The sequence below is a fragment of the Genypterus blacodes genome, unplaced genomic scaffold, assembly GCF_046128005.1.
Source record: "Genypterus blacodes isolate CSIRO-AG114 ecotype Tasmania unplaced genomic scaffold, CSIRO-AGI_Gbla_v1 ptg000141l_1, whole genome shotgun sequence".
Lineage (NCBI taxonomy): Eukaryota > Metazoa > Chordata > Actinopteri > Ophidiiformes > Ophidiidae > Genypterus > Genypterus blacodes.
In genome coordinates, this window is record NW_027466943.1 from 399,945 (window position 1) to 427,500 (window position 27,556).

Sequence of the window (27,556 nt, forward strand, 5' to 3'; positions counted from 1 at the left end):
GGGTGAAGAAGAGTGCATACCACCACGGGCAGGAATTCAGGGGTCCAGGAGTGTGTCCCTCTGGAACCCAAAGCAAATGTTGAGGGGTTCTCGGCCTGCGTGGCTTAAACTGACAAATCACCAAGAGGCTCCATCCAAACCTGGAGCATGCCACATCAGGAAGCGGTTGTTGAAACATACGCAATGGTGTGTGTGTGTGTGTGTGTGTGTGTGTGTGTGTGTGTGTGTGTGTGTGTGTGTGTGTGTGTGTGTGTGTGTGTGTGTGTGTGCCGGGGGTTGATGCATGAGAAGGAGATTAAATATAAGTCAACGTTGTATTTTGAGTAGTATATACCTTTTAATGTGCAGGATTGATTCTGTGTGTGTTGGTGGTGGTAGCAGCAGCAGCATGTACCTACATACACCAACAAAGCCAATATGTACATACTGTGTGTGTGTTTCCCCTCAGTTTGATGACTTTGCTCTGCTTGCCAAATAGAAACATTCTTTAAGATGTTGTGTGTGTTTGTGTGCATTAATAATGTTGAATATGAGTTGAACTTGTTGAGGTCAAACATGTGCCTCTATGAGCACGCACATACACACACGCATTGTAAATTATATGCATTTTAATTAAACGTTAAACTATTCCTGACTTCGGGTTAGAACACCATGTTACATACTTGTGTTAGTGTCTCCGTTGGTAAATGTGCAATGAAACCAACAATTAGCTTCATAAATCATTGGCCACCATCAGCTCCACCCTGGCTGCCTGCCTGGGCCAACATGTAGGTCAACCAGGGCTAGATCGCTCCACGTGCAGTGCAATTTGTGTGTGTGTGTGTGTGTGTGTGTGTGTGTGTGTGTGTGTGTGTGTGTGTGTCTAAGTCTTGTAAAAACATCAGCATCTTGGTTTGGAACGCCAATACCTGAAAAATGAGAGAAAAGCAAAGAAAAACCACAGCAAAATCTTGAGAGAGTGTGGTTTGATGCCCAAAGTAGAAACCCACATAGTGGTGTGTGTGTGTGTGTGTGTGTGTGTGTGTGTGTGTGTGTCTCTATCTCTCTCTGCCGAGGCTAGCATGGGCACACATATGGATACAAACAGAAATTCAGTGTAAACAAACGTGTGTTTTTACTGTACAGCTACTCTGTGATTATTACAGTGCCAAGTGAGCGGTTGTCACGCATCAGGCCAGTGACAGCCAATGGCTTGTCCATATGTATGTGTGTGTGTGTCCCTGCATTGCATTTTAAGCTTGACATACATTTCAACATGCGCATGTGTGTCTGTGTCTTTGTATTGGCAGACACATTTTTTCTCACTATTAGCATTTGTGCGTTCACAGCTTTTTAGAAGAAGAAGATGAAGAAGAACACCCATTTTATTATCTTAGCATTGAGAAATTACTCTTCCAAATACATGCTTTTTATACATACATGCTTCACACATACATGCGTATACATACATGTTTCACACAATGCAAATTCCACCCAAAATGCAAATCACACACAAAGTTTGCACCGAGGAGCAGGTTAGGGTTTGGTGCCTTGCTCAAGGGCACTTCGGCAGTGGAGGCAAACTGGACCACGCTTTTGGTCCACAGGGGACTTAACCCGGCCACCCTCCTTTGGTATGCCTTTAGTATAACTTTATGTCCATGTCTTATCCTCATTTGGTTGACGACACTAAGTCTTCTTGTGATCATGATTTTGCAGGTGCTTCATTCTCGTCTGCTCTGTCTGGATCCTTTATGACAAAGGGAGCGCAGAATGTCTCTCTCCGTCCAGATTGCAGAGCTGGAAATTGTAACCAGTTTTTAAGCTGAGAGTAATGAATCTAACCCTTACCTCAACCTTATCCCCGCTGAAAATCTGAGCCTAACCTCAACCTTAAACAGATTTTGGGGAAAAATACATAGCTCAGGATCACAGTTTTTTTCTTTTTTGAAATACAGTTGTTTTTTGACCTTGTGGTTTGGCCACAGAGATGGAGGGCTTGGTATCGGTCCCTGGAGTGTATCCCAGGCTCGCTGAGACCAGGAGCTGCACAGCTGCCGACAAATTAGTCCGTTCTGATCCGTACCAATCCTGTTACCCGTTCTGGTCCAGACCAGAGTTGTTATGTACCTGGCGATGCGTTGGTGACCCCACATAACCTCACGCCTGTCTCATCCCCACACACGAGGGCAGTGTCTCATCCCCACACTGCCCTGTTTGATGGCCTTGGCTGACGTGTGTGTGTTTGTGTGTGTCTACTACTGGATTGGAAAATGTGATCAATGTGATTATCAGCCTTAAGCTTCGTGTCTCCTTTTCCTGTGTTATTATTCTTATAACCCATTGTTTGGGTCCTCAAAACCCATTAACTGTAATTGTGCAAAAAAATGTTGTTGTTCAGACACACACACACTCACCTACACACACTGTGTTTTATCTAAAGAAAGGAGGACAAGAGATAGAGAGAGAAAACAAAAGGGACAAAGGAAAGGAAGGAAGAGCAGTCATAGGTGTCAACATCTCCCTCTGAAAATGGATCTGTGCACACAGTTTAAAGGCTCTGTTAATGTAGGTGTCTCAATGTGTGTGTGAGTGTGTGTTTTTAGAGCAACTGTCTGCTGGGATCTCTCTAGGTACAATAGGTTAGGAACAAGAAATCAACTCACAATCATATTTTATCACACACACACACACACACACACACACATACACTTGACTATACAAGGACACGCTCTTTATGGCAATTCCAGGCATTTTTAACGCAAAGTCTCTATTGCCTAGACTAGAGGAAGCTGCTGATTGGCTTAAAAGTGGAGAGAGGTTCTGTGACCAATGTGAAACAGCACTGTACACACTGGTACACACACACATACTTTTCATACTTTAAGTTGTGCGCCTATGTGTGTGTTTCTGTGTGGTGTGTGTTCCACAGGTTAATCCGGTGCACCCCCTGATTACAGATGTTATGTGTAACACAGCTGGCTGCTGCAGTCGGTAATCAACCGGTAAGAAGAGATGCAGCTCAGACTCTGTGTGTGTTTGCAATCAGCACGCAGATCGCCGCCAACGACACTCTATCAGTTGCAGTCTTTGTCTAACCTCAGACTGCTAACCATCACTGTTCACTGGCAGCACACAAAGCAGAATTTTTATATAGATTATAAATATAACATCTTATCTTTTGTGAATTTCCCCGTTGTGGGACGAATAAAGGATTATGTTATCTTAACTGCAGAAGTACAATACTAAATGCAACATGTTGGTCCCACCTGCACAAAGGTGCAACATACAGGGACTGTTGGAACATGATGTAATGAGCCAGCAGTCTCAAGTTAAGTGTTATTCATGTGATGGTTGTTGAAATGACAAAGTTAGTTATGTCAGAAGTTTAAATGAAAAGTTCAAAGAAAGTTTAAAGTTGAAATCAGCTGTGACCATGTTGGGCCTTTGTTTGACTCAATGGCTGTGAATCAGCCCCTCAGTACCATTGTGTCCCTGTCCCTCATTCATCGCCCAAGTTCGACCACCTGATACCGTCACACACACACGTATGTATGAGAGAGTATGTAGAAAGAGACAGCACACACACATGCACATAGACACACACACACACACACACACACCTGCTTTCTATTAGTCCACTAGATTGCAGGGAAATTGAGTGGGAGTGTTAAGCACACACACCATCTCTCTGCCCCTCTGTCCATGATAATTACATACTTCCTGCTCTACAAATCCCTCCCTGAACGCTTCCACTCCAATCACGTTTGTGCAAATGTATGTGTGTATATGCAGGAGGGGTGAGTGGAGTTGGTCTGCAGACACACACTTGTGGGTTTGTGAATTTGTGTGTGTGTGTGTGTGTGTGTGTGTGTGTGTGTGTGTGTGTGTGTGTGTGTGTGTGTGTGTGTTGATTTAGACTGCACCTCCCTCTGGGGTCCTCAGAGCTCCTCCAGCCCTGTTCCTCATTAAGCATCTGTCATGGTGCCAGAATCAATAAGCACAGATGGAAGAAAAAAAACTTCTCCTCTCCTCTCCTCTCCTCTCCTCTCCTCTCCTCTCCTCTCCTCTCCTCTCCTCTCCTCTCCTCTCCTCTTTGTGAATGGGTAGATCATTAGCAAATTCCAACATGTTTACCATCATCACCAAGGAAGGACCCTCCTCAGCTTCACTCAACTAGGTCCCCTTTATTCATTTGTAGCACTATTCTTTGTTTTACAACCTACAGTTTATGACCCAACTCCTTGAAATTGAAAGGACAAAGTGCTAGAAGGAGTGAGATATGTGATGTGAAATCATTTGCTACAGTTTTGTTTGGCTTTGCAGGATCGTGCATTTGCTTAACACTCCTAGACACAGATGAAAATATTTAGTTGTTGGTTTCTTTCTGGCTCTCTCTCCTCATTTCTGCCCCACTTTGCTTCTTCAGATGACGCATCTGTTTCCATACATTGTTGCATGTTTTCTGGCAAAGACATAGAGACAAAGAGATGGCTGGTGCGTGTGGGTCCGTGACTGTGCGTCTCTGTGTGCACGCATGCCACCAGGACTACATTAAACAAGAGGGAGAGAGGATGACAGCATCCAACCTCGGTCTGTCATCTTCAGTGTAAACGGCCGTACATCATGTTAACATCTAACATGTGCCGGGGCCCCAATCACAGCAGTCGCACAGCCGCACCCGACGGAGACATAATGACAGCCAAGAAATGGAAAGATGGAGCGACACAGTGGTAGAGAGCGACAGAGGCAAACAAGGACAGAGACGGAGACAAACAGAATGAAGCGGGCGATGAAAGGAGAAAAGAGGAATGAAAGCGATGGACGGTGGACGGAAAGAGGCTGAGGGCAGGATGAATGTTTCCAGTGTTAGCGGAAGAGGAGAGATTATGACATGGCTTGGCACGGCTCCGTGGCACTCGTCTGTAACACAAAGAAAGAGTGGGTGGGTTTTCCACCTCCACAGAATAAATGATGCGAGGGGAAATGGGAATAAACAACATCAGTCATTATAATTACTCTCATACGGCTACTCCCATCCACCATCAACCATCTTCACCCTCCCCCCCCCCCCGCTCTCTTCCACCCGTTTTCCATCTGTCTTTACTCCTATTTTCCTGCCTCCTACTCCACGACTCCATTTCTAGTTACACCTCGTCCTCGACTCCATCTCCCAGCCTCCCGCTTTCTTCCCTTCCAGCATATTCCCTCTGTTTTGACTGTATCAGAGGTATAATTAAGCTACTTGTCTCCAGCCTGGGGTCTTGAGCATGAGTCGGGTGGTCTGAATTTGTGGCGTTCTGCAGAAATGAAAGGCCGCCAGAGCCAGAGAAAAACACTCCTGAAAATTATCATACATCAGCATTTAGTTCAGAATACTGTCTGAATGTGGTGACAACAGCCAGAAGTAATAATAATTTTGGCAAATTTCTTGGCTTTTTTATTGCAGACTATGGCAGAGATACAATCTTTGGCGCGGTAGGTGGTTCTCTGTTGTAGCAGAAGCCTTTTGACTCTGCTGAAGGCACCATGAATCATGTCAGCTGTTTTTACGAATTGGATGTGGTTCACTCTCTGACTTGGAGTCTTTCCTTCTCTCCTTCTCTCCTTCTCTCCTTCTCTCCCACCCACTGTTCCTGGAGAGCAGCGCTAGTAAGAACACATATCCTCATGTATGAATGCGAACAGGGCTCGGCACACAAACTGATCAGTTCAAATGAAGATTTATTTGTTCTGGATGTATCTATTACTCCAAATGTAATCTGGTGAAATATAAACATGAAAGTATAACAGTACTAGTGCAGTACTGTAATATTCTTTGAGTCCTCCATTACTGTCAAAGTAAATACCTCAATCCATATAAGGCCCCTACTGCTGTTAGTGCCACCAATGCAAAGTGTTATATGTGTCGCCCCAATGCCAGTAAGTACTTACACATTAGTAAGTTTGTGAGTGTGGGGGAGGACTCCTGCTCCTCATCCAGTGGGCAAACGGACCTTCCGATAAGTGGTGAATAACCTTTTTACTGGCAGCCCACCGGATGAGCTGTTCCCACATGGGAAACATGTGGACAGATTTTTGTCCTTGCAATGCAATCCATCTATTTGTCACTCTGATGTTCACAAATCACCAGAGGGAAGTTTGTTAATTCCGGCCGAAATGACTCTGTCTCTCTGTCTCTCTGTCTCTCTCTCTCTCTTTCTGTACAGAAAGTCTAGGGACCTGAACCTCACATTCTCCTGCATGAGTCTTGTGGAGAAGACTGAGTGTGGGAGCTGAAGAGGCAGCCAAGGCCAACGAGCCCCTGGGTGAGACTGAACACCAGCACCAAAGCCACCCACCTTGAACCTAGAGTATAAGAGAATAGAAGAGAATGTGTAGGGCTAGTTTTTGATTCTTGCTTAAAGGTATATACACACCGATAAAAACTGATGATGATGATAATGTAATACCATAGTTTATATGACTTCTTTTCTAATCATTTGCAAAGCACCACTTCCCTTCCGTGTCAGTCACATCAAACATCCGGAGTCATGCGAGGAGACCAGGAAACTGATCTCATCTGCTGGATGAAATATTGCTTGTCACTCAGGCCGAGTATTTGGAAACTGCTTGCAGCTTCAGCGTCAATCTGGCAAACAGCGCTTGTTCACAGACATCGTTGCACAGACACACAAACACACACACACACACACACACACACACACACACACACACACACACACACACACACACACACACACACACACACACACACACACACAGCTCAGAGGTTGAATAGTTTTCAAGGTGTCTGTGAGGTCTCAAAGGTAAAGCCCCTGTTCGTCTGGATCTGTAGTCGTATCAACATGCCATCTGATGCTTCCTGCAGATTTATTGTTTTACTCTGTTTTTTATAAAGAATGTGTAAATCTGGTTTGGATCTGGCAGGAGTGCATGTGGGGTTTGGGGGGGGGGAGGTGCGTGTGTGTCTGTGTGTGTGTCCTATGCAGTCATGTCAACAAAGCAATCATTCATGGAGTGGAGAGTATACACTTGGAGGGTTTAGCTCTGCCGGTAGGTGCTGATGGACAAGCCTTTCAGGGAACGAATGAGGGATGGAAAGAGGCAGACGGAAAAGAGGGACTGGAACCAAGGAACCGATAAGATAATTCCCTTTGTTGCACGTGGTTAGGAGAGAGAGAGAGAGAGAGAGAAAAAGAAAGAAAGAAAGAAAGAAAGAAAGAAAGAAAGAAAGAAAGAAAAATGCATTGTTTCATAGTTTTTACATACTCTGCTCTATTGGCACCCAGTCTGGGCAAAGAGCCACAACTGAACAGTCCATTAGTGCAGGAGAGAGAGAAAATCCTTATTTGCCTCCTTTCTCTCCCTCTCTTATCCTCCCTCCATTCTCCTTTCCCTCCATTCCGGCTCCCCCTATGCCACCTTCTGTTGGCTGAGAGGACAGGTACAGGAAACACTCATTCATTAACAACCTGGAGCTCGTTAGCTTGAATGAAGCACTCCGCACAATATGTGCAGTTCCACCTCCGAGGGCAACTTTGTGTGTGTGTGTGTGTGTGTGTGTGTGTGTGTGTGTGTGTGTGTGTGTGTGTGTGTGTGTGTGTGTGTGTGTGTGTGTGTCTCAGGAGGATGAAGGTGAGGGGGGCTAAAGGGTAAGGCAGGGCCAGAGGAGGGGAGTGTGTTGCTTTGGTGACCCGGGGTCCCTGAGCCGTGCTGGTGAAAGACTTTAACAACATTAGAACTTAATGAAGTGTATCACCTACAAACAGCCACAGGGTGGTCACACATGTTTTACCTCGTAGCAAAGTTTCACACACTCAGTATTGCAGATAAGATCGCTGCAAGTAGCTCAGCTAATCCTACTTTTTCAGTAGGCCGACTATCTCAGCTATTTTCTACACAATGTGGCTTTTCCAGTAACTAACTACATTTAGATCTAGAAATCTGTAATTGTTATTTTTCAGCATTTTTCTGGTTATTTGTTTTCAGATTTAAAACAGCACAAATATTTACTCAATTTAGCCAGCTACTTTTCCTCAGGACCATGTAGTGTAGTGACACAAACCACTTAATGAACAGAGTAGCTTGGCTGCATCCTAATCAGTTTAAATCATCTGCTCCAAAGCATCTTCCCCAAACTCCAACCCCTGCATCAGCCTACACCTCAGCTCTGTGTCCTCATCGAGCAAAAGTCTAAAAATGTCAACCTGGGTTAGAAAGATTCAAACTGTGACACACAACACCCTGCCACCCAGCTTCCCAAACACACCTTGTTATTTGTAAGATGTTGCCAGCCAGTTTTCTCTGGTTGGACAGTGTGCAGCAGCTTTATTGGCTTTAAAAGATAATGATATACTGCCGGCCTTTAACCGCTGATCCTGGGTCAAGGAGTTCCTCAACCTTCTTGAGTTTCAGGGTGAGATTGTTGCTCGGGGAAACTGATCCCCAACCTGTACACAGAAACATCATGAAACACACAGCTGGATATTATTGAATCATGTTCTTTGGTCTGTCTAGCTGCACTTACTTCACTTGGTGACCAAGATCCAGGGAAAAGACCTCATATTCAGGAGTGATCTAGGTACTAATATTTCAGATAAATCTCATCATTGAGAGCTGTGAGCAAAATTGACTGTTGGGCCTAGTGGAGCTATGCATCATGCATATAAGACTTGAGTATGAGAATAAATAGGCGCCACCCATGCAGTTGACAAGGCAGTCTCCCTCTCTAACCATCAGTGCTGCGAGCTCAAGGCCACATGCCCTTTTTCATTACTCCGAACAGGCCAGCTGTATTGTAACTACAACCAATTTCCTTGCAGTCTATAAAGCTGTCAATCAAAATCATACAGAGCAGGGAGTAGAGGTGGGGGGTGGACGGGGCGGGCCGTTGGGGAGGGCTGCAGGGCTTCAGACCAGATGTCAGAGTTAAACTGCAGGACAGGACGGGGGGAGGGGGGGTGGGGGTGGGGGGGAGACAGGGAGGAAGAGGAGCTCGTGTTTACCTGAAACCAGAAATGCTTTGATTTGCACGGCAGTGATGTATTTAATGCACGTCACTCTGTCGTTTGGTTTGCCTGATTGATCGTTATTGAAGTGTGTATGATGCATTTCAAATCAGAGAGAAAACAGAACACAGCAGCTGTTTTTAAGATTTCATTTATTAAAGTTATGAACAAAGACACAAATAAGTTATAATATTTTTTATTTGTTAGAATTCTATCAGTGTTTGAACATTAATATTTAGAGAGCTATTACAATTTCCTACTTTCATGGCTAGCCTTTGACAAACCCATAGAAATAGCTATCTGACGTCTCTCTCCACGGATCGGACCATAATACTGAAGGGGAGGTGTCGATGTTGTCTCAGAAGACAGTTAGCAATGAAAGTGTGCACCGTAAGGTTCTTTTCTGTTATGGTATATCATTACATATAAACTCTTTAAAAATATACTTCTGTCAAATACCTTGACAACTACTATGTACACTACAAAAATAAATTTTCATATAAATAAATTATATGGCATACATTTATCTTTGTAACTGAAAACAGCATAAATCCACGCCAACCGAGACCAAAATGGCAGTCTGGAAGAACCACTGATTTTTTTTTTTCCTTTTAAAATCCTCTAAGAGCTATGAGACCTGTAGTGTAAAATGTTATATACTCTTTTTCCTATTTAACATTAGTAAGCACTTTATACAGATCAAACTCCATTAATGCAAAAACATTAAACTGTAATAGTGTTTTTTTTTCAATAGACGTAAAAATCCCTGCATTTGTTATCCACTGGCATCACAACCAATAATGAAAGAAAAAAACCCAACATACTTTACATTACAAAAATATAAATATCACAATAAAACACTGATAACAAAAACAAACCAAAACAATTTCAAAAATGAATAAAATAGTTGCCAGCTATGATTCTCTCCATTACTGCCAATGTGACATTGGGAGAAAACAAACAAACAAACAAACAAAAAACCTTGCCTCATGCAAGCAGCTGACATAACGGAGGGAGGAAACTGCAAAGACTTCTGGGAGACGGAGGAGGACGGTAAAGAGGTACACGTGTTCAACAGGAGGAGTGTAAAGGAGAGTGAGGTGTGTCAGAGGTGAGAAAGGTGGAGGGGGCCTGGGGGGTAAGGGTTGGGGTTAGAGGTAATGAATACACACGCACAAAACTGGCCATTTCTGATAGAAAGTGTGTGTGTGGGGGGGGGGGGGGAGAGCTGGTGACTGCACTTTGACCCCCTAGGATCTGGGCTGTACCATTTGGCAGTTCAGGGGACAACCAATTACTGTCATGGCGCTATGAGTTTTATGGGCTGAGGTCAGTCTGGCTAGCTGGGACAAAGTTGGGGCCAGTTGCCTTTGCTGACACATTAAAAGGATGGAGTCATGCGCAGAGAGGCTTACAGACACACACACACACACATACATACACATATGCTGTAACACACTTAAAACACATGGTCTTAGCCCGTAGCAGGCAGCATGGGCGAGCTTATTGGATGGACAAAATAAAGAGCTACTGAGGGAGATGTGTTCCTGTGAATGGAAGTTTAAATGCAGTCAAGTGCCAGGTTGGATTGGGTCATACAGTAATCTGAGTTTTAGCTTATCCACTAGACACAGCTACTTAGGGTACCAAGACTAAGTGGCCCTTTGTGACCCTGTTCCAGAAATAGTCATGTGACGTCCCTGTCCTGCTGGGTGGGTTTCTGAGGTGGCTTCACTGATCAATGTACAACCTGTTTGTAGAGAACCTGCTAGGGTGAAACAACACATAACCTCTTACAGTAAATTACAACCAGAGGACCTAAGACACCGATACAATGCTGAGAGCATAAACAGGCTCCAAATGGAGAAGACAACTAACAAAGCAAAACAAACAAACAAAATTTAAATTTCTTCATATCTGCTTGTCTTAAATAGCACGCATAGCGTGTCAAGTTAAACAGTAACTGTTTCATAACTACCACAGGTTTGTGATAAAAAATTAATAGTTTAACATGCGTACCTTTATACAAAAACAATCAAACACATGTAAACACAGGCACACACTGACACACACGTGCCAATATTCCCAGCAGCTCAGGTGGAACATTCTAACATTTTCCCTCATGTTCTACAGTAAATGAGTGCACATGTTAGTCTATTCTGAAGATGTATCTGATGTATAAGCCAGGAAATATATAGCACCTCATTCATTCCTACACGCACACACACGTACACACACGCATACACATAGACAGATCACTTATTTTTGTAAGAAACATTTGCATAGAGTAATAAATGTATACTATTTAAAATATTTCAAGCAGCAACAATGAATGCTGACAGGTATTTTTGTCTAGATGAAGCTTCCTAATGGCACAGATCCACAGATGAGTGAACAGTAATCAGAGATCTATCTCTCACACACACAGACTCATTTACACAGAACGCACACAGACACTCAGCCATATAAAATGGCAGCCCCAGTCTGTTAACATGAGGAGTTTACAGCTCCTAACATAGCTACTTTTTGTTCATATTATTTACACATGTGTGCATCTTTTAAATATTGATAGAAATATCTAAGTCAAAAGTCCGCTGGGTTACAGTAAGAATGAGCACCATCACGGCAACACTGGGGAGTGTTTACTGCCTTGGGCTGGACGGGTCCGAGTCAAGCTGGGCCAGGCAGAGCCACGCTGGCCTTTTCTGGTTTGGGTCCGGCTGGGTCAGCTGCTTAATATACAGAGGAGTCCATCTTTGGCTGTTGCAGGTTCGTTCTCCACATCTGGTAACAAGGGGAGAGATAATATATTGTCAATAAATCATTGTGCTCAAATCCCCTTCCCTTCAAAATGTTATCAATCCTAATATATTGATGGACTGACATATTTAGTGGAGTCAGTAATGAGTCTGCTCACCTCATCTAGCCCGTCTGCCACAGCTGCTCTCGGCTGCCTCAAACTCCAAATCCTGGAGCTCCATCGCCTCCATCTTGGCTCCCCTGGACTCTGTGTGGGTGTCAAACGGCACATGCGGGTCCTGGAAAGGATGCTCAGGCTCCTCTGGCCCTGACCGTCTGTGACTGTCTGTTGCAGTGTATCCTGTGTATGAGGAACCAGGGGGGCTCTGATTGGACAATGGGGCCGGATGGACAGCGACAGTAACTGAGGCTGAGGCTGTTACCGTGGTGATGGGTTGGCAATAGGGGGTAGGGTTGGAGTGGTGGCGGTGGTTGGGCTGTGGGTTGTGGGGAGGGCGGGCTCTGTGGCCTGCTGAGTGTTCTCTATGGCCGGAGCCATGCGAGCCATAATGGCCCCCAGCCTCAGTAGCAGTTTCAAAAGCGTCCATGCGCGGGTGGGCTGGGGGTGGGGACTGCCAGTGCAGCTGGCTCTTGGGGTGCCTGAGGAGTTGAGAAGCCCTGGGCTGTGGCCCAGAATCACAGCCCTGAGAGGGCACAGACTGTGGAGCAAAACAAATAGAAAAAGGATTGATTCATATGTGACAAACTGAGAGCAAGAGAGAAGAAGACCCAAGTCAATAAAAGGAAGAGACAGTCACAGACATACGGCACAAATCTTACCGAGGACACCGTATAGGCTGGAGGCTCAGACTGCCTGGCTGTGCGCCTATGCCCTGTTCCTGCCCTCCTTCCTTCCTCTGGCCTGGCTGCTCTGCCCCTGCTGATCTGGAGGTGGTACTGCTGCTCCTCTGCTCGAGCTTGGCTCCTTTGTGAGGGAAGGTTGTAATTCTGAAGCTCCTGGCTGATGCCAGACACTGTGGTGTTGGAGCTGTACTCCGAGTCTGACGAGTCTGAGGCAGCACCAGAGGTGGTGGTGGCGTGTTGAGGACGGACTGAGAAGTGGACTACGTGTGGGGGGGCCTCTGGAGACGGGGTGGGTAACCGGCTACGACCATCGACTGGTGATACCTGATTGGTGACGAGAGGAGGGGAAGTGAGGAGACGAGCCAACTTACATTTGGTTTTCATGCTGTAGTGTTCCCTTTGGTATCTTACCTCTGGATAGGGCCCAAAGTATGACAGTAATACTGGGAGAAGGACCAGTCCATTCAGCACTCCAAGAACTGTTAGAATGGCCAACACAGCAAAGAAATACCTGGAACAAAAACAAACATACACACAAAACAGGAAAGAATAAATCCAACAATAATTTAAGTATGACAAACATGAAAGAATTAAACCAACAACATGAAAAAATAAGATCTTCCTCACACTTGACACAACATGAATAAGTAAAGACTATTTCACAAAGACAGGGAACTTTCATCATAGGAACAGAACAGAAACTTTTCAAAGAAGACAAAACAGAGAGGAGAAGAAACAAGCAAAATTCCTGCCCAAACCACAAAGGTTTAGACATGGAGAGACGTGCAAGATCAACCATTACACATGCCCGGAATAAAGACAACCACCCACACACACACAGACAGGCAGGCAGGCATACACTGTGGTTTTTCGGGGCAACACAGACATGTACCTTGTGTGTTTCTAAGTCCTGTCAAAGAGGGTTAGTCTTAAAAACGCCGCAGAGAGAAAAGAAAGGGGAAGTGTAATTAGCCAGAGCTGGTTAATTCAAAAGCAGAAGAAGAAAGGCAAAAAAAAAGGGGAGGGGGGCAAGGGGAATCTCTCTCTCTCCTCGGGTGTGTGGTGTATAAGCAAACATGGAGAAAACAAAGCAGCGAGGAATGCAGAGGGGGGGGGGGGGGGGGCTGCGTGGAGGGAAAATGGGGGGATGAGAGGAGAGTAGGGTGAGGGATGGGGGGGGCACAAGAGGACAGGGGCCTCTCCTTTCTGGCTTTAAAAAGAGAGAGAGAGAGAGAGAAGCAAACAAATGAAGTGAAGGGTATAGAATTTAAACAATTTAGTCTAGGAGGAAGAGGAGACGACCCTTAGAGTGCCACCACCCCTCTGGCCTCTCTCCCGCTCTTTCATTTCTTTTTCTCTCCTCTCTACCTCTCTTTTCTATCCCTTCTTCTCCAGCTAAGCCCCTGTGAAATTCCCGGCCACTCCACAATCCCCCTCCATCTAATTAAATCTCCAATGTATCAGGTAAGACCCCGCCAACCACACACACACACACAAACTCCCCTCTAAATCCCTTTCTCTCTCTCACTCTCTGCCCCTTCTACTTCCCTTGATTGAGGAAGGTATTCCCAAATGGAAGCACACAGGTAATCAGGGACATGCTGGCAAACCACTTCACCTGACTGGTCACTGGGCTGAGATGATCATGAGGCACAAGGGAAACAACAAGTGAAGTGAGTTGGTTCTTGTTCCCCCAGCATGGGTGGCCCCAACTACACAAACACTGTCACCAAATGTAAACTGACTACGTGTGTGTGTGTGTGTGTGTGTATAAAATGATTTTTTGATGTTGCCCCTGATTAATTTAGCCCCTAATCAGTCATTTTAAGGGAACACACAGATATAATGTATATTAATCCACCATCAATCACCGTCAATCCCTGTAGTTACACACACTGCACATCATCTTTGGGACACTTGTATATGCGCACACACAGGCGCGCACACACTGCGTCCACATGCATACCATGCTGAGTGCACCGCCGGGCTGTTTGGAATAAAAACATTCACAGGGCTGACGGGGAAAGTCAGGGAAACATTTATTTCGGCGCAAGCAGAAAAATACGAGCCGGGCCTGTTGTTATTGCACCGTCTTGGGGCGCAGCTTTGTTTGCTCAGACAACAGCAGAACATTTAAATGGAGGCCCGGGACTGAGCCAGAAACCAGAGCGCACCACTGGAGGTGAAGAGAGAAGGTCTATAGGACTCCCTCTGTGTGTGTGTGTGTGTGTGTGTGTGTGTGTATCTGTGTGTGCTCACACTTGCAGGCACGCCATCATTGACCCCCATGATTACAAGGTCAGGGAGCAGGTTGGTGTGTGTGTGTGCCTGTGTATGAGAAAGGCTTTTGTGTCTTTGTGTGGTTGAGCATGCATGGACACATTGCAGGACAGATTTTCTGTGTTTCCAGATCACATGCACTGATGTGGCTTCCATTTCTTAAAGGGCCAGGTCAACCAAATTATACGGTTACCTCATCTGGCAGGGACACGCTCATATGTAACCACATAAGACCATAAGAGACATGAAATTATTCACTTAGCTCACTGGAAAATCTGTCTATATATTCTAGGCTTGGGTACAGCATGTATGTGTGTGTGTGTGTGTAAAGTGAGTTGCTAAGGCTCTGACTGATGCGCACAAGTGCGTGCATCCACACTCACAAAAAGAGCTGGCGATACAGACCCCCCCCCCCCGTGTGTCGGTTTTAATTTCCACCTCTCCTGTCTCTCCTCCGACTGCCCTCTTGCCCCACTCTTGCCCCCCCCCCCCCCCCGTCACTTCTTCCCATGCTTAAAAATGTCTAGTGAGGGCAGTTAAACTAGCTGAAAGAGATTACAAAAGCCAGAGGACTTTCCTGCCCCCCCGCCCCTCCTTCCTCTGACCTCTGACTGCAACTCTCCATCCTTCCCCTGGTCTCCCCTAAAATGTCAGGCATGAAAGACACTAACAGGGAAAGAGGGGGATGAAAGGGAAGAACGGGTGGAGATACAGGAGACCTTGTGTATGAAGTTTCTTGAAGAGTAACCCCCCCCCCCCCCCCCTCACTCCTCTCCAATGGCAAAAAAACTGGTATGTCACTTAGAAAAGGGATGAGGTTTACAGAGGGGATGAATGAAAGGAAGATGCGGGTGGAAGAGAGGAAAGAGGTTGAGGGAGGGAATAGAGGAAGAGAGCGGCCTTCATGCATGAGCGGCGTCTCAGGTATAGATTCCTGCGTGACCTACAGGCTCAGGCACGGTCTCAACGGTCTGCTGCCGCCACGGCGACGCCAGGCAACAACCGCCTTACCAGCGCGTGAAAATATTTCCGGCTCAAAGGAAGACGAGTATATAACTTAGATGGTTTCATTTGGTTATGCACCTGACAATAAAGTCGAACTCCGAGCCTGCGAGCATCAGCACGCCGAGTAAGGTGGAGAAAGCCCCGTCCAGCACCGGAGCGAACATGTGCTCCAACGCCAGCACAGCCCGCTTGTGATGATCCCCAATGGCTGTCAGGAATGCCTGCAACACACACACACACACACTCCATGTTTGCAAATTGCTGATATTTTGAAGACATATTGCCACAGAGGCTTCTACAATATAAATGTCACCATCATAAGACTTACCAGAGCCACGTGAACCGTGAACTCCACTCCGATTCCCACAGACGCTATCAGGATCACCACGGGGACGGCGCTGAGTTTGATACCCATCAGCCCCATGAAGCCAAACAACTCCACCGTCATGAGAGAGAGCACCAACACCTGGGGAAGACCAAGAGTTATTATCGCAATCACACACACAGGAGAGGGCAGGGGTAGTGTGTGTGCAGGCTGCATGGGGCCAACCAAATATTTCAGACTTTTGCCTAATTTGTAATGTTGACCTGATGTATGAGCATGGGGATATGCATGAGAGTGGACACTGCTCTGTAGATGTGATAAATAGAGACAATACAAGACGGTGAAAAGTGTGTGTGTAAGCTTTTGAAGAGGGGGACAGAAGCCCTGGAGTTAAGGAGTAAATGCCATTATCAGCTGACAGGTGTCGGGTTACTTGGGGCCCAAATCCTTTGAAGAAGGCTGAGGTGGGCAGGGGAAGGAGCTGTGTGTGTGTGTGTGTGTTTGATGCATAAATGCACATAACTGCCTGTTATGCTGCTATGCTATCTCATATATGCTTATTTGAAAATTAGAGCTTATAATCTGCGTGTGCATATGTGTGTGTCAATACAAATCAGTGTCTTGCGGGGATCTGATCAGAAGTGTGTAGATGAACTCAAACCATCTTCAACGATGTTCAGGGAAGTGCACACATATGCATTCATACCGTGCATGTTCAGTCACCCTTGAATATAAGAAGGGTTAAACATTGTCAGTGTGGGTTTAAAATATGTTTCAGGGCAAATAGCGTGTGCGAGTGTGTGTGTGTGCTTGTGTGAGGGTGTAGGGTGGATGGTGGTCTGGTCTTGACAGAGCAAATGGTTAAACTTGACGCCTCTCCACATATTGCCTTTTGATCTGGCTTGTAAACCCTAAAGGATGAACATGAGGCCCCCTCCCCTCCCCTGTTTAAGGGCTCGGGTGGCCTGGCCACTGCCTATCGTAAAACACAAACCACAGGAGAGAAAAACCAGAGCTCCGTGTGTGTGTCTGTGTGAATTATGTTCCTGTGTGTCTACACATTAATATATGTTTGGGTGTATTTTTGCGCACTTGCCCCATGTACGTATGAATGTGTGTTTTGAAGTATCCTTGGTTACTTAAAAGGATGAGATTGGATAATGGAAACCAAATCAAACGTTTTTATGGGTGTAGGAGCTTTAGGAGCACGTTTCCTGGGCAACTTGGTGTCCTCTCCCCATTCAGTTCAGCATCTGTGTCTGGGAGTGTTGGACTAGACTAAACAGACTGACCCTGAAAAAACAGCACAAGATAAACACTGGGGCTACAATAACACACAGTGGCCCCGTTTGCTTTCAGACTCTGCTTTCTCAGTGCTGCCTTCTGGACCACACATTAAAACAGGAAATAAGGGAAAGGAAGCAGGAGAAATGAACGCTTCTTAAGAAATTGGTAGGGCTGAGACAGATCAGTCTGTGACAAGTGTATTGACTTGGTCAGAGCAGATACTGTGGTCGTCTCTGAGACTCACTATGATGCCTGCAGTCCACGGGTTGAGCAGGAAGAGGGCACAGACCAGGAAGGTGCAGGCGAGCACCACGCTGATTGACAGCAGGAGCCAGTGGCGCAGGCTGACGTACTGCTCCCAGAAGAGGAAAGGGTAGCCGTTGGGATAGGAGGGCAGGCCCTGCCGGCTGTAGTTGGTGCAGATGGCCCGCACGCTCTCAATGGCCTCCACAAACTGGGGCGTCTCCCGGAGCCCGTTGAGGTAGAAGGGAAACTGTGCGTATTCGATGGGCTCAGCAGCTGGGACTGGGTGAAGGAAAAGAGAGAAGAAAGAACATTAGATGGAAGCACACTTGACTAGGTGGATATTGTGTGTTTGTCTTTCTTTCTGTGAGACGCTTTGTCTTTGTTTGGATTGACTGATTGATCAGGATAGTGCAGATGTTACTGTAGCACATTAAATAATTACTATTCAGCCAAGCACCAATCTCAAGGCTTTCCTTCCCTCCCTCACCCAACCTAAACCCAACCAAGATGACATCTGTGTGTGTGTGTGTGTGTGTGTGTGTGTGTGTGTGTGTGTGTGTGTGTGTGCGTGTGTGTGTGTGTGTGTGTGTGTGTGTTGGGGGTAGGTAGGTGGGTGGAGCTGCGTGAAACAGAGCTCCATTGACTCAAACCCAGCCAGTCTGCTGCCTAGGCTGGTTAATGAGGGCCTATCAGTTCCAGACACAGCAGAGTGTCAGACCTAACGTTGATTCACAGTAATTACAATGTCAGAATCGCCGCCATTACCACACCCTAAACTTAGCACCGCCACGTAAAGCCTAAACACATATACCTGCCTGTCACGCGGCTATGAAGTCATATTTGCTGCCTTGGAAATTGCATAGATCCACTGGTCTGTGTGTGTGTGTGTGTGTGTGTGTGTGTGTGTGTGTGTGTGTGTGTGTGTGTGTGTGTGTGTGTGTGTGAGTCTGCAGGGTCAGACAGGAGCACTTGCTAACATGGTTTGGCCCATTATAATCTCAACTATAAATTTCCATTAGGACACCAGCTGGCTCGCAGCCAGCAGAGATCTGCTCGGGGGGCTCCCACACAGCCAAGCACTTCACGCTGCTTATCCAATCATATTACCCCCTGTAAAGGACTTCCTGCTTGTTATCCAATTGTGCTTCCCACTCAAACCGAGTTTCTCCTTGTTATCCAATCATTTTCCTCCCCCACGGTGCACTTCCTGATGTGGACCAAATCACAGGCTGGAATAAAACAACAACACGAGTGTGCTTTCTTGTGTGAGTTACAGTCTGTGTGTGTGGTAGGGAAATGAGAACAGGGTGTGTGTTGCGTTGGGGGTCACCGAGTTTTAATAATAAGTGTGTGTGTGTGTGTGTGTGTGTGTGTGTGTGTGTGTGTGTGTGTGTGTGTGCGTAATGCGAGGGCCCCTTGGTAGTCAAGATTATAGCATTCACCACAGGCACCATTAGGAGAACCACAGTGAGCCATGTCTTGTTCCTTAGCACTGCAACTTGAGCTCCCACACGCACAAACCTAGACACGCCGCAGTGGTACAGTAAAGTCTAGTACCGCGCTTATAGCTACAGGCAGACGAGGGGCAATAACTCAGACCGCAAGAGGTAAACACTGCTCACATGGAGCAGCTGCTGCTTATGGAAGCGGAGAGAAGCCGAGGCCAACGAGCCGCACAACAGTTAGGCTGCGAGATTCAATGAGCATTTAATAATTCATACAAGCCCACCGTGTACCAGGTATGAACTTCAACATTCCACATTATGGCAATGCTTCATTTGTGGGAGCTAACTAGATTATTACTGCGGCTTGAACTCAAAATTTCATTTCCACCCTTTTATGGAGGTAAAACGCTGAGTTCCCCCGCATCTTGTGAGCCCGACGTGCGTGCAGACTTACTGCTGAGGCGAGCGTCGGGCCTAGGGTCGGTGCGGTCGTCGAGCCACTCGGGAGGTTGGGGGCGAATGTTTGCCTGCGAGGCGGCGTACGCCACCGGGTCGTTGCTGACCCAGGCGGTCAGGTAGATGTAGAAAGCCCCGGGGTTGATGATGCCGTCTGCGTCCACGAGCCTCTGACGAGTCAACTGCAAAACACAGGGAGGATGTCGACATTTAAGTTAGATTCTCTTGAATCCTGCTGAAACAGCTTCACACATAAGATTCATGGGCATTTTAGAAGATTTTTGAAAATGTAACAATTATAGCACAACTCGCAAATGAGGCAGTGCAATTGGGGTCAAACGTGTCAGTAAAAGCTTGCAAAGGAAATCACATCACAGCTGTCACATGCTGCGAGTGTCAAAGGGGAACATTATTATGGAAGTAAGACATGTGAAATCCAAACATTCTACAGGTGAACTGACCACAGAATTGCTTATTTATACACACGCATGAGCGCGAGAGGACGGAGCAGCTTTCAAAATAAGACTTAAATATTGCTCCTTCTCCCTCTCGAACTTTCCAACCGAGAAAAATCAACAAGTACAAACACTGGTAGCCTTTCTGAACATTACCGTATTCCTCATCGCAGCTTCCCAGAATTATCATGCCACATTAAAACATGGAAAATGTTGAATCAGCTTCTCTCTCTCTCCACGTACAGTAGATATTGGCTGGCCGTCCTTGAGTCCAACGTCCTGACCGCTCTGAATACATTTGTGAAGGAGCCTTTTGCGGTGTCTTGTTGCTTTTCCTCACAAAGTTCTACCAAGAGTGCTATGAACCCAATGTTGAGCAAATCTATCTATCTATCTGCCTATCTATCTAAACAAATTTACATTACATTACGATCATTTGGCGGACGCTTTTATCCAAAGCGACTTACATTACATTATATTACCACCCTTCGCAGAGGGGGGAGCACTTGAGGGTTCGGTGCCTTGCTCAGGGGCACCTCGGCAGGGACTCGACTACTGCCTCCCAAATTTGTATGCAGAATTATAAATCCTTGTCCTGTACTCGAGATCATATCATCCAAATCTAAATATTGCGTGAAAGCAGCAGCGGTCCCTTGTTGAAGTGGCGGGACGTGACCTTGCACCGCTAACCTCTCCAGAGGTAAAAATCATTACAGTGCGCCGCTTGTTGCCATTCGCCCTCCTCCTTCACAGAGGCAGGGGAAGGCCTGGGAAGTGAAGCCGAACTGATGGGGGGTTGGTGGATGGAGAGAGAAGGAGGGGGGGTTAGGTAGTGGGGGGTGAGGAGAGAGAAATCGCTTGAGTTAGCTGAACTATAAAAAAATTGGCTGGAGTCCCCTGAGCGCGTCTGTGTGCAGTTAACCTGGTTGTTAACACTGAAGGAAATGCCACCCAGCAAATGGAGTAGAGCTATAAAAATAACACAACATCTGTACAAATGCTGCTCACACTTGCTTCTCCTGACCCCTACGAGTACCCAGAATGCCCGGCGCCTTACACCAACCGGAGAGAGAAAAGAAAGAGCCAGGAGTAGTTGGCAACATTGGAATGCAACAGTTTTGTTTAGCACATACAAATGTAGAAAGAACAGCTGATTGTACCTTAAAGCTTTATGTCAGTGGTTCCGAAACTTTTCTTTCTTTCATAGATCAGAAGGTTTTTGCATCAATACGGGTCGGCTGGTCGGTGTAACGCGTGGGGGGTGAGGGGGGAGTATCGCCTCATTCATTTACCTGGCGGTACTTATTCATATCGCTCCTCTTCCGATCCTTCACAGAGCCCCCGCCCCGCCCCCCCCTTGATAAACTGCGATTGTTATTCTTGAGCACTTTCAAACGCACTTTCTCTCTGTCTTCACTCGCCAAAGCTTTATCTTTGTAAGGCCCTCTGTGCAGACCACAAACACAGGTCACGTCTGCACGACTCCCATGCAAAGCCAACCAATGGCCGCCCAGGGTAGAGAGAGAGGAGTTAGCAACCACAGATCAAAGCCAGGACACCTCTGCACACATTCATAGTGTGGCATATCGAAATAAAACATCTAGCGTTGCAATTTGCCGAGGTTGGAAAAGATCTGGTCTTCATTTTGAGGCTACAAGAAAAACAGCTACTGCTTTACACACGCACACACAACTGACAAAAATGGAGCGCACACTCAAAACATACACATGCACACACTGAGCAGCCTCAAAGAGACCACGTGTTCCAGCCCTCCTCGTTGAAAGAAGACATAGCAGTGGAGCACAGGGAGCAGGGAGGGGGGAGAGAGAGAGAGAGAGAGAGAGAGAGAGAGAGAGAGAGAGAGAGAGCGCTATAGTGTGAGTGAAGCTAAAGGGGGGTCAAGGGAGAAAGCCAGATTCCAGAGGATCTGGATTGAATTTAGCAGCGGGATACGCAACAACTGTATGTCTTCAAGCTGTCACGGGAAACCCAGGCAGCACGGCAGTCGACCCCTACCCACCCCCACACTAACCCACGCCTCACGGCAACTACACTTCCCTCACAGGCACAGGAAGTGATATCACAGGCCCGCACACCAAGCCTGCCTCTGCTTCCTGGCTGGCGAGAGAAAGGGGACGGGCAGAGAGGCCGCCTTCGCCGGCACAACGGAGCTTGCCGAATCAGAGAAACGACAGCCATGATCAAATCATAATTAAGACGAATGGCTTCACCTTCTTTAAAAAAAAAATATTTTCAACAGCAGCCCACGCTTGCAAACTTCTGAAGGAGTACAGGAACTGGAAACGCTCTGATAATCTCTAAGGACACATCTTGTTTGGTGTTTAGGGTATATGAAGTCGCAACATTGAAGCAATATAGCGTAATCTATTATATTTACATCATAGGTATTTATGGACGCCTTGGGCCTGCAGCAGCTTCTCTACCTCTCAGCCTTGGAAGGGCACATTACGGTGAAGTTTAGCTGAAATCAGTGTATTCAGCTGACAGCATCAATGCTGAAGTGAGGCATTGAAGTCAAGGCCCTGTGTGTATTTGTGATATATCAAACACACACACACACGCAGATCTAAGGAATGGGACAAACGGTCAAAATGGGGAGTTGATAGGTTGTTCAGAGGCAGGGCTTTGAATTCCTGTGCTTGGTAAAGTCATCAGAGAGAGAGAGAGAGAGAGAGAGAGAGAGAGAGAGAGAGAGAGAGAGAGAGCGAGAGAGAGAGAGAGAGAGAGAGAGAGAGAGTTTATGGGCCAGGTGTGGTTCTATCTGCCCTGGTCACCAGCCATCAGTTTTCCTGTTTAATCTTTCTTCAAACTCCATCTCTTTTATGCGAGTCCACATATTCCGCCTTAAACCCAGACTTGGCTGGACGTTTGCGAGGCCTGGTTGTGGAAATTGCCCTTTAAATGTCGGATGCAGGCTTGGATCCTGAACACACCTGGTTGAAGTTGATGGGCTTGTCCCTGCGTCCCGTCTGCACCAGGAGCTTGTATGCCAACACACCATCGTCTGAGGCGTTCCTGTAGCTGCTGGGGGTTATGCGTCCCGCCTCCCAGTCCCTGTCGAACGCCTGCTGGAGACCTGCGGGACAAACAGCAAAATACACTTGAACGCTTACAAAATACTTACAGGAGTTACATGTCAAGCAAAGTGTAGAAGAAAACAACACTGCAACAAAACTCTAACATTTCATAAGTCTGGTTGATTTAATATGTTGTTCTATTTTCAACCGCCAAACTTCACTTCAAAAGCTCAAATCTGGTTCTTTTGATTCTAGGCGATCATTAAGAATATATCAGTAACATGTGTCTGCTGCTCTATAATCCATATGTGCATCCTCCCCTCCTCCCCTCCTCCCCTCTCAGCTCGCCCCCACGTTGTGGTCCGTCTGTGGGACATGTTGTTTTGGGTCTTGTTCCTTGGCCTGTCTGGCTCCAATTTGTCCCACCATAGCAGAGAGCAATATCAAACACAGTTCTCTCTCCCTCTCTTTCTCTCATTCTCTCTCTCTCGGCCACACAATCTCTGTGTGGTTCCCGGCCTGCTCGCACACAGACTCTAAATGTGTTTCTGTATTGCAAGAAAGCTCTAGAACTCTCTGTTTGGATTAATAGCAAACGCATTATTGGATTAGGGCGACACATGTGGATGATAAATATCCTTAATCAGTATATTTGTATTAAAGCAGGCATCCGCTGACGACTTTTAAGAGCATCTTTTCATTCTGCTATAACACCAAATTGATTAAAGGTCCTGTGAAATGAAACCAGGCAACATCTGACAAAACCGCATTTTTAAATGATGAATTTTGGGGTTTACTTTGTCTCTCTCCATCGCCGTTCACTTAAGAAGACAAATGATGATCAGATTTTCCCACTGCACTTATATTATACATATTATGATATTTCAATCAAATGTTTCTTGAGGGAGCACGTGGAAGGAATTTCATGTGACTTAATAATAACCGGTTGTCTTCATACACTTGCAGTTTCAGCATATCTTTACATGATTACATTAAAGGCGTCGTCGCCCTCTGAGCCACCATGGTGTTTCTGGATGATGGTGATACCTTAAGGATTTTGTAAGAGCTTGATTTTTACCTTGCAGCCAGTCTCTGAAGTAGTGCAGCCACATGCGCGGGAGTTGTCCGTTGTCCTCCTTCAGGACGTAGCGCACAGTGTGGAACCTCTGGTGCAGCTGGTGCAGCAGAGGCTGGATCTGTGCATAGTCAGCCCGCTGCGTTACCACATACATGTTGTAGAAGGAGAAGAACTTGAACTGTGCGCCGATGAAGTCATACTCGCTGGTCTCCCTTGGCACAATGTCGGTCAACTCCAGACCGTCCCTCACTTGGGTGGTCCCATATAAACTGACTCCCAGCAGGCAGAGGAACAGGACAATCACAACCACCTGGAGACGCAAGCAGAGGGATGCCGCCTCATTTTTCAGATCGTTTCACGTAGACGCATAAACGGCAAAAACGCTTCAGCTCCAACACATCAGAGCCTAAATAATGGACATGCTGATTAATGAGGTGTGTTTAGAGGCAAAGATTCCTACTCAGATTGAACTAGGCTTTGTGGAGATTGACTCCCACTACCATATGTGTGTGTGTGTGTGTGTGTGTGTGTGTGTGTGTGTGTGTGTGTGTGTGTGTGTACCTGACATTGTCTTTAAAACAAACAAACACACTAAACTCACCTTGGTGGTGGGCTGCAGGAGGAAGGGAGCGTAATGCTTCTCTGCGAAAGAGGCCATAGTCCAGCGGGAGCAGGGAGGCTCCAAGCAGCGCAGGCCCAGCGAGGCCTCTCCAAACTGGGACAGCAGGTCCCGGGTGGAGCTGGTGTTCTCCGGGCTCTGGCAGGGTGACGAAGCTGCGTCGCCCTGCGTCGCTGAGCCAGGATTTGGAGCTGAAGCTGCAGGATGAGGCGGAGGGGGGTGATGGTGGAAGGAGGTGGCAGAACCTTGCCAACTCCCGCTGTTGTTGTTGTTCAGATTGCCCTGGTCGCTACTGCCACTCCTGCTGCCGCCACTGTAATAGTCGGCGTTGGGGTTACTCCTGGCTGGAGCCGGGTTGATGGGCTGCACAGAGATCTGGGACCTGGGCTCAGCTGTGGTGTAGAAGGCCTGAGTTCGGGGGTCATACTCTGTCCTGAGCTGTACGGTGGACTGCATGGTGATCTGGGTCTGCTGGGCGAAGCTGTGGCTGCTGTAGGAGGGAGGGGGGCTGCTGTAACTGGGAGGAGGGGTGCGATACAAGGGAGGAGGGGTGCGGTAGGACGGAGGCGGGCTGCAGTGACTCCCTTCCACCCCGTCCAGGTACGCCTGAGGCTCGATCTGGATCACACGATTGGCACAAGGGCTGACGGCAGAGAAGCAAAAACAATAAAGTTGAGAGAAAGTTTGAAAGTTTAAAAAAATTGTTCCATGTGCACATCTGATTGTTAGCAGTGCCAGTAAGCGTGTCCAGACCAGCAGGCAGACTGGTGAGGTTTAACACACACAGCCAAGCAGCCAGACACACAAACAGACAACTTCAGCAGTAATTAGGTTTTGACTGGGGGGGATTGAAGTGAAGATAGCTTTGAGATAACGATGTGTGTGTGTGTGTGTGTGTGTGTGTGTGTGTGTGTGTGTGTGTGTGTGTGTGTGTGTTTGATATCTTTGTCAGATCACAGATCAGAGAAACACATGAAAGTAAAAAAAAATGAATGAGCAAACAAGAGGAAAGCAAAAACCCTGAAGGAACCTCTTTGTGTGTGTGTGTGTGTGTGTGTGTGTGTGTGTGTGTGTGTGTGTGTGTGTGTGTTTGTGTCTACCTGTAGAAGCAGCAGAAAATGTCAAAGCGTCTGTCCTCGCGACGGTAGAGGTCCATGCTGAGGATAGCAGGGAAGATTAGCAGTACCATGGCAAAGTTAAACACCACGACCACTGCAGCCTGTCAAAAACACACACACACACACACACACACAGACAGACAGACAGACAGACACACTGTTATTTTATGAAAAGGATTAGAAGAAAAACAATCGTGTTAAGTGACTTTTCAGCACTTGGAAAGTAAGGGGGAGGAGATGAGACAGAGGGTTGATTCTGTTCGGTGTCAAAGGTTTGATAGCGATTAAAATAATTTAATAAGAAAGCAACCAAATACAACCACAAAACATTTAGTGCAATATGAAAAACCCAAATCTTGAAATATAACATAAATCTGAATAGACACAGAGACAAAAACAACATCGGTACGCAGAGAAAAAAGCTAGGACTGTGTGTGTGTGTGTGTAATAGAAGCCAGTACAGAGTGTGGTTAAGTATTTGAAGGTGGTGCACTGAAGCAGTAGGTGGGGGTTGGGGTTAGGTTGGGGCCCTGCCCAGAGTACAATCTGAATCTTGAATCACACACACACACACACACACACACACACACACACACACGATCCAGTTTGTCTGCCAGACCACCCAAGGAGCCAGAGGCCTGCGGAGCCTGAGGTGATGAGCAGGCGCTGAGGCTGTACAGACAACACACACACACCCCTTACACATACACACACAAAATACACACACACACATCTACTGTCAGCTTAGAATCTGTACAGCCTCCTATTTAAACCATACCTTAACACCAACCAGGCGCGCGCACACACACACACACACACACACACACACACACACACACTATTCAACTGACAACCCAGAGAAATGATGGCAGAGACAATGAGAGACAGAAGCAGAATAAATGTATGGAAATACAGGCACATCATTCATGTTCACTTGGCCAACAGCCAGACAGACAAACACACAAAGACGCACACACACACACACACACACACACACAATGGCCGTTAGCTGACCCTGTTTGGAGGTTTATCATCACATCTGTCCTCTGTGCCCTGTGCGCGTGTGTGTGTCTGTATATGTGTGTGTGGGTGTGTGTGTGTGTGTGTGTGTGTGTGTGTGTGTGTGTGTGTGTATTCGTGTTGTTATGAGGCTGAGATTCCTGCTTTTATTTTTTCCAATATGGATAGTAAGGAAAGGAAGTGGAAAAAGAGTGATACTTTAAACTATCAAGTCTGCATCAAAACAAAGGTGTGTGTGTGTCTTTGTGTGTGTGCTATGATAGAAGATGGGTGACAGCTGAGTCTCTACACTACGGGGGCGGCAGTGGCTCAGTCTGCAGAGAGACTTTGCTGGGAGCCGAAGGGACGCCGGTTCAAGTCTCAGGAGGACCAAGAAAAAAAGGACGGGCCCTGCCCTTGAGCAAGGCACCTAACCCCCAAATTGCTCCCGGGCAATGCAAGGGGCAGTCCCCCTCACCCGGTATCTCTCCATTATTGCTGTATGCAGGGGGTGTTTGCATGTGTGTGTTTCTTGTCTGCATACATGCAATGTGCATAAAAAACAACTGAGTGAGGAAAAGAATTTCCCCCCGGGGATCAATAAAAGTCTTC

At 46.7% G+C, this 27,556-nt stretch overlaps 1 protein-coding gene across 2 annotated transcripts in view; it reads right to left on the reverse strand.

Moving 5' to 3' along the window:
• Positions 1 to 9,170: 9,170 nt before the first annotated feature.
• Positions 9,171 to 27,556, reverse strand: part of ptch1 (patched 1) — a 41,668-nt gene continuing 23,282 nt past the window's right edge. For both annotated transcript variants that reach the window (XM_076165139.1, XM_076165138.1), the window contains exons 13-24: positions 25,928 to 26,046; positions 24,810 to 25,470; positions 24,209 to 24,518; positions 23,047 to 23,189; positions 19,636 to 19,819; positions 17,735 to 18,015; positions 16,207 to 16,344; positions 15,957 to 16,099; positions 13,005 to 13,104; positions 12,570 to 12,917; positions 11,908 to 12,448; positions 9,171 to 11,774 (exon numbers count right to left, since the gene is read on the reverse strand). In XM_076165139.1, the coding sequence (XP_076021254.1) occupies positions 11,909 to 12,448; positions 12,570 to 12,917; positions 13,005 to 13,104; positions 15,957 to 16,099; positions 16,207 to 16,344; positions 17,735 to 18,015; positions 19,636 to 19,819; positions 23,047 to 23,189; positions 24,209 to 24,518; positions 24,810 to 25,470; positions 25,928 to 26,046 (2,967 nt within the window). In that variant the 3' untranslated portion in view covers positions 9,171 to 11,774; position 11,908. The remainder of the gene's footprint in view (positions 11,775 to 11,907; positions 12,449 to 12,569; positions 12,918 to 13,004; positions 13,105 to 15,956; positions 16,100 to 16,206; positions 16,345 to 17,734; positions 18,016 to 19,635; positions 19,820 to 23,046; positions 23,190 to 24,208; positions 24,519 to 24,809; positions 25,471 to 25,927; positions 26,047 to 27,556) is intronic.